We start from the raw sequence: 11177 nt of genomic DNA, 5'->3' as shown, positions 1-11177 counted from the left end.
TTTCTTCCCCGTCCCTGCATCTTACTCATTTCATGCCCCACTGCCCTCCCTTACTATCTTGTTCTCTTCGTCTTTGTAGCCTACCATGTTGAAAAAGACCTTGCAGTGTTTGGAAGGCATCCACCTTAGTCAGTCTGGATCTCTACTGATGCTATATGTTGACAAGCTTCTTAATACACCCTTTCGCGTTTTGGCTCGCATGGTGGACACACTGGCGTGTCGCAGGGTAGAGATGTTGCTGGCTGAGACCTTACAGGTACGTTTTAGTAAAGTGTGTATTTCATTGGAAGTGCATCTAAAAGCTGAACATGTTTCTTATGTTTTTCCCGGTCCAATTTGGGACCTGTTCTCGAATTTTAAAGTGATCAGATGGGAAGAACTGTTAAAGTCAAACTTTTTGTGTGTTTAAAAACCCTGATTGTGTTCATTCTTTCACCCTTCAGAACAGCATAGCACAGCTTCCTGTGGAGGAACTGGATAGGATCCAAGAATATCTCCAGAACAGTGGTTTAGCTCAGAGGTAAAACCTTGTGTACTGCAGCCATTTTGAGAGCTACCCCACAGTTTGTATTTTTGTTTTAAGTGTGATTTTTTTTTTTTTTTTTTTTTTTTTTTTTTTTGTGCCTGTTGAAATTAGTTTTGCCCTTGGATTAGTCACCTGTTCAGACCACATTGAAAGGATAGACTGAGGAATTGTATGTTGCTTGGATTTCCCAAATAATGCACACAAACTAAAATGTGATATGTGTTGAGTTAATTTACCCAGTAGGTTATTGAGAGGGCTGTACTGAATCTGCAGGTTCTTATATCCATATGTTAACTAAAAACAAATTTTAATTGATTGATTTATTTATTTTTTAAATTGTAAATTTTTTTGTTTGGTTATTTCTGTCCCAGACATCAGAGGTTCTACTCCCTGCTGGACAGGTTCAGAGCCACTGTTGTTGACACAAGCAGTCCCACTCCTCCAGTGACATCACATCCCTTGGACGGGGATCCTCCGCCCGCTCCTGAGTTGGTCATTGCAGACAAGGTGAGGAACTAGACTTGATGAATCTAATAATCCAGGTTTGTCAGACTGTGCAGACCATCTGTTTACCCGTTTGTTTGTTTGATTTTAGGAGTGGTATGTGGCTCTGGTGAAGTCTCAGTGCTGTCTCCGTGGAGATGTTTCCCTGTTGGAGACGACAGAACTTCTTACCAAACTACCTCCTGCTGATCTCTTCACTGTCATGAGCTGCAAGGTAAAGAACGTACACACTGTCTTATTATGCACTTAAATTTTATCATCTGCATAATAGAAGCATCCAGACACATTGGCGCTCCAGTGCGCAAACATTAGCCCACAGTGATGATAAAAAAAATCTTAAATATGTCAATTCCTGTATATTAGGGCTTTTTAGGATTTCACAAATGAACCTGGAATTCTGTCATTTTTTTCCCCCAGGAGTTCAATCTAAGCCTTCTCTGTCCATGCTTGAGTATGGGAATGCAGCGGTTAGCACGCGGTCAGGGGTCACTTTTGTTGGAGACAGCGCTGCAGGTGACCCTCGAACAACTAGCAGGGGTCACCGGGTCACTTCCTGCACCTCACCAGTCTTTTCTGCCACCGTCCCAACCCCAGCCCTACTGGGACCAGCTGGGTGATGTGTATGGTGAGACTGGGAAGGAGGGGAAAAATGCATTAGAAAAAAGTTAGCAAAAAAACCCCACAAGTATCTGTTCTGTCTGGGTTTTTGTTCACTGGAGTCTTTTAATTAAATTTAATTCAAAATAAAGTTTTGATTCATTATTTTCCTAAATTCTTTACCGTATGTTTCAGATGAACCAGGGTTCTACCCCAGAGTTTTGTCACTCTGTAGAGCACTATCTCAATACCTGCTAAGTGTGAGCCAGCTCCCTTCTTCACTACATATTCCCTCAGACAAGGAGCACCTCATCACCACCTTCACCTGCACTGCCACTGAGGTAAACGACTGATTTGATTTCAGAAAATTAAAGCTTGAAGACCATGTCAAATTAGTATGATATGACTGCTTTGCACAACCTTTGATTTCTTTACAACTGTCTTAAACCTTTGTGAATGTGACATCATGGTTACACAGGTTGTAGTGTGGCGTCTGCTCCAGGACCGGCTGCCCCTGAGCGTGGACTTGCAGTGGGCACTTTCTTGCCTGTGTCTGGCGTTGCAGCAGCCCTGCGTCTGGAACAAGCTCTCCACCCCAGAGTACACCACCCATACCTGCTCCCTCATTTACTGCCTTCGCCTTATTATTGTTGCAGGTAATCAAAGCAGAAAGATGCATTCTTGCACTTTTTTGTAATATCTTTGCTAGTTAAAACACTTTCGCCTTTCCCTTGCAGTGGCTGTGAGTCCTGGTGACCAGTTGCTGCATCAAGAGAAGAAAATGGCAAAAGGAGAAAAAGATGATGGAGACCAAGTGGATGCAGCACATGCTGACCGTAAGAATCTTAATTAGACACTGAGTTAAAGTTCAGGGTTGTTTCATCTAGTTTTATTATTGCAGTCATCTTTTTTGTTGGTGTTGTTGTGAGTAATTCTTCTCAGATGAAAGCCTTAGGGTAACATTTAAGTCTTTGTGTTACAGACATGTGTGAGTGGCAAGCATGTGAGATCATGGCTGAGCTGGTGGAGGGTCTGCCGAGCATCCTTTCGCTTGGTCATCGTAGAAACTCCATTTTACCCACTTTTCTCACACCAACATTGCGCAACATTGTTATCAGTCTGTCTCGGCTTCCTCTGGTCAACAGCTACACCAGAGTACCTCCACTGGTGAGTTTTTGAAAGAAGTTGTGCCAGTAGGTAACTGAATTTAACACATAATTAAAATCTATTTCTTCTTCTTTTTAAAAAAACCCTGTTTATATGCTCTGTCTTTGTGGTTTAGGTTTGGAAACTGGGCTGGTCCCCTCAGCCAGGAGGAGAGTTCGGCACAACGCTGCCTGAGATCCCTGTGGACTTCCTTCAGGAAAAGGATGTCTTCAGAGAGTTTCTTTACCGTATCAATACGTTGGGTACAGAAACATACAATCAGTCCATTCTTATCACATCGATGATGCTTTCATTTTTTTAAATTACATTATTTTTTTAAGTATACATTTTTTTGTTTTTAAAAAAAACCCTATGCATTAAGCATCTGTGTGGGTTTTTGGTTGTTCAGGCTGGAGCAGCAGGACTCAATTTGAGGAGACCTGGGCTACTCTACTAGGGGTGCTGGTCACCCAACCCATCACTAAAGACCAGGAGGAGGACCCGCAACAGGAGGTATGCACACAACTTGAACTCTAGAAATGTTACTGGGAAGAAAGATTTATGGAAGTACAAACTTTGCAGCATGCTCATATGGACTGAACTATTTGTTTATATTGGAGTATGTAATAGTCTATATTTTTGTCATGTGTCATTTAGCACATGCTCTAAATATTATGATGCCTTGCAAAAAGATAATACATCTGTTGCCGTCTTATTGCATGTCTTTCTTATTTGTTTTTCTCTAGGAGGACTTGGAGCGTACCCAGTTGAATGTGTTAGCAGTGCAAGCCATCACCAGCCTGGTGCTGAGTGCCATGACCCTTCCCACTCCTGGCAACCCAGCAGTTAGCTGTCTGGAACAGCAGCCTCGCAACAAGAGCCTAAAAGCCCTGGAAACACGGTAGTTATGGTTCTAATATTTGTAACTGTGCAGCTGCCTAAAATGAGCAAGTGACAGACAGATTTTTTTACCCTTTTGCTAATGTTTATGCTCAGGTTTGGAAGGAAACTTGCAGTGATTAGAGGTGAGGTGGAGAGAGAGATTCAAGCGCTTGTGTCAAAAAGGGACAACGTCCATACATACCACCCATACCATGCCTGGGATCCTGTGCCCTCACTATCAGCAGCTTCTGCAGGTAATAGAAAAAGTGCAGTCACACTCTTATTAGCCTCAGCTTGTTCATTTCATCAACCACTTCTTAAAATGTATTTGTAAAGTAACTGCTTGACTTATTTGTTTCAGCAGGTACGCTGATCAGCCATGAGAAACTGCTCCTTCAGATCAACACAGAGAGGGAGATGGGCAACATGGAATACAAACTGGGGCAGGTAGGAATCATAGGAAAGGGTAAACTGTTGTTAGGAACAATGTATACGTTGTCAGCAGTGCAACAGTTATTCTTTTTTTTTTAACATTATGAACAAATATGTTTGGGTTTTTTTTTTTAACTTGGCATGTCACTCTCCAGGTCTCCATCCATTCAGTGTGGTTGGGTAACAACATCACGCCTCTCAGGGAGGAAGAGTGGGGTGAGGATGAAGAAGATGAGGCAGACACTCCGGCGCCCACCTCCCCACCTTTATCTCCTATAAACTCTAGGTTAGTCAAATAAACACAACATTACATACGTGTACACAGTCCTTCAGTGCACAGGAGGCATCTTGTTGTAAGTTAAGATGAGACACTCTAATTGACTGTTTGTGTTTCTCTCAGAAAACACCGTGCAGGCGTGGATATTCATTCATGTTCTCAGTTTCTCCTGGAGCTCTACAGCCAGTGGCTGATCCCCAGCACTCCAAGTAACAGGAGAACCCCAACCATCCTCGTCAGTGAAGTGGTCCGATCGGTGAGATATGATGCATGTGCTTAGTTAAAACGTATTCGCCTAAATATCTGATCTTAAAGACCAGTAGACTGTCCTTCACTGATGTGACAGAATACACTTAGGTGAAACTTTACTCTTTAATTTAGACATATTAAAATGTATGCCGCCTTGTCTGTTCTGGCAGCTCGAAATGAGCCTGAGACCAGAGCCATGCTTACTCTGTCGGCTGATTGTACACTCTTGTCCTTCCCTGTAGCTGCTGGCAGTGTCAGATCTGTTCACAGAAAGGAATCAGTTTGATATGATGTTCTCCACCCTGATGGAGCTGCAGAAGCACCATCCACCCGAGGATGAGATCTTGAATCAGTACCTTGTGCCGGCCATCTGCAAGGCAGCAGCTGTTTTGGGCATGGTGAGAGGAGCTGTGTGTGATGGAACCTGAGATGGTTCAAGATGTGTTTGAGTTATCAATATAGCAGCACGCCACTGCTCCCACTATATAAAACTTTTAAATTTACGTTTATAGGACAAGGTAATAGCCGAGCCCGTGTGTCGCCTTTTGGAGACGACCCTGCGCAGCACTCACCTTCCCAGCCGCATGGGAGCCCTGCATGGGGTGCTCTATGTGTTGGAATGTGACCTTCTGGATGACACAGCTAAACAGCTCATCCCCACTGTCTCTGAGTACCTTCTATCGAACCTCAAGGCTGTTGCTCAGTGAGTATAAATGTCATGCCTGTGCAGACGTTGACCTTAACTCATCTTCTAATGAGCTTAAGTGATGAAAGAGCCTTGGGAACTAATGTGTCTAATGTCAGTGTGTGTGACCACCCCACCTTCCTCCTCTGTAAGAGGATCTGCGAATTAATTAGTTTTCATCCAGCTTAATACAGCGATGGAACCAAGAGTGCAGTGCAACTGTTGGCCCTTAGATGCTGCTTTTTACATTTCAGATAAATACAGACAGTGGCGGATTAAGAGGAAAACCTGAACTCTTGACCTCCTACTGGGAGGGTATCTGTTTTGCTAAATGCACCAAGTTGCTTGCAGGGTTAAATCCATCTGTAGACCGAAAGGAGATTAATACTAAGTGATCACCTTTAAGATAGAAATGCTTCATGGGATAACGTGTGTGTTGTCTTCCAGAATGACAATGGGGCATTCTAGGATCACTGACAGGTTGGAGTATAGAAATGGTATGAATCACACGCTGTAGCATTTGCTGCCAGCAGGTCTTCCAACTATGGGATGTTTTGGACCTGCGTTTTAGCTAGAACTCTCACCATTGCGGAAACACTTCTGGAGTTACAGAGATTGTTGTTACTGAAGCTGTTCTAGCCCAGCATCTTATTAACACTTTATGCTGTCATTTACGTTATGTTGGCATTCATCTGTAGCCACTGGAATTTATATTTTTCTGTTTAATTATAATGATTTTTTTCTACTTGCTGTGTGTCGCCCATCTCTATTCTGCAGCTGTGTGAACCTGCATAACCAGCAGCATGTGTTGGTGATGTGTGCAGTGGCTTTCTACATGATGGAGAACTACCCTTTAGATGTGGGAGCTGAATTTATGGCTGGAATAATACAGGTAAAGTAAAATAAATCAAATTATCTGACAGCTGGGCAGTAAATGATGTTTACCCTGCTAGCTCTGAAGTACAAAGTCTGACTGATGTCTGACTGCACATGTGAGCATGGAGGAAATTGTGTGGCACATTGACCTCTGTTGAGAGGATGTCATGTATTCTGCCACCTGCACGCTCTCTCCAGGCAGCATCCTTGCTTAAACCAGAGTATTTCCTGTAGTGAGAACAAGAAGCAGACCTCCTTCCTGTGTCCTGATCTGATTCTCCTGATGCTGTCCAGAGTTCAGAAGTGAAAATGGCTGCAGGAAGCTCACATATTGCACAATAAAATGAAAGCAAAAACATAAAATATATATATTTAAGCATCTTGAAGGGGAAAAAAAGTATTTTGATTTAGTGCCATATGTCCTTTATCTTTTGCACTTTCTAATAACGTCTTCTTCCTCATCTTCGTCTTCTAGTTATGTGGCGTGATGGTGTCGGCCAGCGAGGACTCCACTCCCTCCATCATCTATCACTGCGTGCTTCGTGGTCTTGAGCGCCTCCTTCTGTCAGAGCAGTTGTCACGGATGGACGGTGAAGCGCTGGTCAAACTCAGCGTGGATAGAGTCAACATGCCATCTCCACACAGAGCCATGGCTGCTCTGGGCCTCATGCTTACCTGCATGTATACTGGTAAGCAAGGCTTTAACATGACTGCTAACTTTAACGTCATCAAAAATGTGTTGCTGGCATCCTGGCTTAATCACTGGTATGCACAATTAGGACTGGTGTTAGTGCTGCTGCATTCCCAAGCAACTCCAAACCTGCTATAGCATCAAGCTAGCTGGCTAACTCTGATGTAATACTTTGCATCAGGTCTTTTCAAAGAAACAGATAAACTTGCAGGTCTTTAAGTTTCCTACTTAAATGCTTTGCCACAGTGAGCTTTTCCCCCCCCCATTTAATCCCTCCGGACTAATCCTTGACCCTCTTCTTACTAACATTATGTAATGTGTACTGTCCCCCTCAAAGAGTCAGACCCCATACCCCACATACAAATGATTTGCCTTTGCGATAGTCAGTTAGAAAACAAGAATGTAGAGGGATCTAATTGATCAAGTATTAATAATCTATAGGCTAAAAGTGGAGAGGAATGCATAGCTGTCTCTAAGCCTAGTAAATGGCTAACTGACAAACTTATGAATGACTGTGCATGCTGCTTTAGCAAGCACCTCGTATTGTTGTTGGTGGTCTGTGTATATGTATATAATAGGGCAGCAACAATTCATCAAGTAATTTGAATAATGACACAAATTCCTTTTGGGCTTCGATGCTTCATTTAAAGCACGGCATAGTAGCGTGCTGATGTGTTAAATGATGTAAACGTTGATAACGTGATACAAATGTATTTAGGAGCAACGTATGAATAAAGAGTCCGACAACATTAAGCCCACGCAGGCCCCAGTTTTAAACAAAAGCACTGATAACACAGCAGCAGTGATTATGACGCTAGCACAGTGTAACGTTGAGCAAGAGTCTGTTTAACACTGTAAAGAGCAAAGAGGCGGTGCTATTACTGAGATAGTGAGCTCAAGTAGAGTGAAAGAAAACGTGTTTCTAGTGTCCAAAACAGCAGCGCTAATTCTGTAATTAAAATGTTTACTGGGTTCACTTCATCCCTTATCTGAAACCGAATCATTACAAATACACCAGCAGTTTTGCATTGTGCTCTTTACCTGTGGCCTCTTTACACTTGCTACCACTACTAACACATTCTCACTAAGAATCACAGCATACCTTTTGTTAGTGATTTCATTCATTATGTCTCTATTACAGCATAACTGCATTTTAAAACTTGGCAGTACTTCATTTTGAGCATAACGCTTGTACACCCGCTTGCTTCCTGCATGTAATAGATGTTATCCATACTGTACTTCTGGTATACCTACCTCTAACCCTTACGCTGGACCTTACTAACTCTACCAGCTCTTAGCGTGCCCTCGTCTTTATGCTAATACACTAATATGAAGTTCTGTTGCTTAGGCTAGCCAGCAAATTCCTTGACAAAACCCCAGCTCTTTAAAATGTAAACTGGTTCAATAAATTTTTGTATATCCCTCTGTGCTGTATGTACAAACTGAAGCACATTTGGGCCACAGCAGTGAGTACCCAGGAAGCATGGCATTTAAATTCCCTCAAATCATTTAAACACCAGTCACTTACAGAAAAAAACTTAAGAATGTAATTTGACTTAAAGTAGCGCCCATAAATTAACAAATTTTCTGTTTGAGATGAACAAAATTCTGATCTGAATCTTGTGATATGAGTTTCCCGACTTCCGCTCTAACCTTTGCCCCACTGGTTCAACCGGTGCCACCCCCCTTCTCGTCTTCTCAGCTGTGCTTACGTCGGGTTCAGACGTGACAGGGGTTAGAGGTCAGGTTGACTCTGCTGTATCGGAGGCGGTGGGCGTCACGGCGGGTCATGTTGGTTTCTCTTCAGGCAAGGAGAAAGCCAGTCCTGCCAGCCGCCCCGCCCATTCTGATCCTCAGGCCCCAGACAGCGAGTCAATCATTGTTGCCATGGAGAGGGTCTCTGTGCTCTTTGACAGGTACACTGCTGCTACACTCTGACACACACACACACACACACACACACACACACACACACACACACACACACACACACACACACACACACACACACACCTGCCATCATACAAATAGCTTTTGTAGTTGGAAAGATGAAACTTTAAAAAAAATCTTTTGTTAGTTTATTACTTTAAAAAATGATCAGATTGTTGATCAGTCTTGATCTTGATTTGCTCTTCTTCTGGTGTTTCCTGTTTGTAGGATTAGGAAGGGTTTACCCAGTGAGGCTCGTGTGGTGTCCAGGATTCTGCCACAGTTTCTGGATGACTTCTTTCCGCCACAGGACGTCATGAACAAGGTCATAGGAGAGTTCCTGTCTAATCAGCAGCCTTATCCGCAATTCATGGCGACAGTCGTCTACAAGGTCAGCAGCAGAACACGAGTACATTCACATCAACAAAACAAGCAAAATGTTTACATTTTTAAAAAACGAAAATCTTGAACATCAGGCTTTTAGTTGTTTAATTTATTTCTTTGGTCACACAAGTGCTGCACTATAACTGTTTTTCACATCCCATTGTCCTATTTACAAAATCACACTGGAACAAATACAGTGAGTTCTTGTTATTTTCCCAAAAATGTAAATCAAGGTACATTTCAGCGCAGTTAGTAACACTTGAATTCGAGTGAGAGCAATGAGTCAAGGATGCATTATATTGAAAAGTTAACCTTTCATTATAAAGTATAAATCTTGCATACTCATTCTTTATTTCAGATCTTTGTAATTTACAGACACAGATTTCAAAAACCACTTCATGCTGGAAATGTAACAGAACGCCAACTTTTTAAAAATTTCCTATTCCTGTGCTCTCATATGCAGGTTTTCCAGACACTCCACGCTACAGGCCAGTCTTCTATGGTGCGAGACTGGGTGCTCCTGTCATTGTCCAACTTCACTCAGAGGACACCAGTGGCCATGGCCATGTGGAGCCTCTCCTGCTTCTTTGTGTCTGCTTCCACCTCCCAGTGGATCTCAGCACTGTATCCTTACATACCACGTAAAAGATCTCACAAGCAGGAGACTGGACCGGAGTGGCTGGGTGGTGGTAGAAGCAGCAGCAGCTGATGTCTCAGTGTTGCAGTGATTTGTAACAACGCTTTACTTTAATTATTTCTAATGTTTTAGTAAAACAGTTTACTCTGTGAACTGTGATCAAATAATTATAGTTTAGCTTCTTTTTGTGAGCTTCTGATCCACAGTCGTTTTGTTACCTGCATTGGGGGCAGGAGATAGGAGAAATGACAGCATGATCAGCAGTTTAATAGATTTAAGCCTCATAAAATAATCATTGTATAATTATATTTAGAACATTTTCACTACCATCAGAAACTCTGATATACTCAGTTTCTATATTTTACACACACACGCGTGAATGCAGCACAACTTAGCTGATGCTTGCAGACAGTGTGATCTGTTGTCCTTAACCCACCCGCTTTTAACCAGACTGCCACACGTGATCAGCCGAATGGGCTCCAGTGAGGTGGTGGATGTTAACCTGTTCTGCCTGGTGGCCATGGATTTCTACCGGCATCAGATTGACGAGGAGCTGGACCGCAGAGCTTTCCAGTCTGTATTTGAGACTGTGGCCTCGCCAGGCAGCCCTTATTACCAGCTGCTGGGCTGTCTGCAGTCAGTCCATCAGGATACATCACTCTGAGGGCAACAGACAGAGAAGGGCATGGAAGCACACGGAGAAAAGTGGTTTCAAGTGAGGTGTGGTAGGGTGAGAAATTAGATCTCTATTTATAATTCCTGGATGAATTGTGACTAAGGGTAAGAACAGAATGTTTTATTAGGAAAAAACTACTGTAGCTTCATCCCTTTTTGCCCTTTCAATGATAATGAGATAAGTAGAACTACTGAACCCACGGCAACAAATTCAGTGGAGCGAGTATTAAAAGGTTGAGGAAAAAAACAAAAAAAACCCCAACCTGAATTCAATATTAGGCTGTGTGTTTAAATGTAAAAGGAGCATTCTCTGACGAGGAACAGCAAGCTTCTGTACCCAACAACCCAAACGGGCCCCTCAGATGAATCCTTGAGACATGACTGCACCTTCAGCACTTCCCTTTCAGCACCTTTTGAGATATTTAGTAAAAAAAAAAAAACCCCATGAAGATGACGATCATCAAATAAAGAATTGGATGAGTTTATTTTCCTGTGGGAACTTGTGGGGATTGAGTATTGTGATGTTAGTAAAGTAAACAAAAATAGAAAAGTATTTAAAGTTTCAGTGCATCTATTTTTCAGTGAGTCATGTGCTTAAGGTCTGGTTAGGATGCTGACAATGGGCTGACACGTAAAAGTCAGAAACACCTGCTTGAAGTCGATGAGTACATTTCTTTATGTGTTTAA

At 42.6% G+C, this 11177-nt stretch overlaps 1 protein-coding gene across 1 annotated transcript in view; it reads left to right on the top strand.

Moving 5' to 3' along the window:
- Positions 1-10820, top strand: part of htt (huntingtin) — a 32977-nt gene extending 22157 nt beyond the window's left edge. The window contains 24 exon segments of the mRNA XM_080881152.1: positions 80-256; positions 444-520; positions 898-1033; positions 1122-1244; positions 1448-1655; positions 1823-1968; positions 2106-2283; positions 2365-2463; positions 2610-2794; positions 2910-3036; positions 3183-3286; positions 3520-3674; positions 3770-3909; positions 4020-4102; positions 4243-4373; positions 4488-4620; positions 4856-5011; positions 5126-5316; positions 6076-6190; positions 6650-6863; positions 8568-8781; positions 9023-9185; positions 9642-9802; positions 10266-10820. Of these exon segments, the coding sequence (XP_080737278.1) occupies positions 80-256; positions 444-520; positions 898-1033; positions 1122-1244; positions 1448-1655; positions 1823-1968; positions 2106-2283; positions 2365-2463; positions 2610-2794; positions 2910-3036; positions 3183-3286; positions 3520-3674; positions 3770-3909; positions 4020-4102; positions 4243-4373; positions 4488-4620; positions 4856-5011; positions 5126-5316; positions 6076-6190; positions 6650-6863; positions 8568-8781; positions 9023-9185; positions 9642-9802; positions 10266-10479 (3630 nt within the window). The 3' untranslated portion in view covers positions 10480-10820.
- Positions 10821-11177: the final 357 nt, after the last annotated feature.

This window comes from Rhamphochromis sp. 'chilingali', assembly GCF_963969265.1.
Source record: "Rhamphochromis sp. 'chilingali' genome assembly, chromosome: 4".
NCBI lineage: Eukaryota > Metazoa > Chordata > Actinopteri > Cichliformes > Cichlidae > Rhamphochromis > Rhamphochromis sp. 'chilingali'.
The sequence above is the reverse complement of the archived record's forward strand: the minus strand, read 5'-3'. Positions and strand labels throughout refer to the sequence as shown.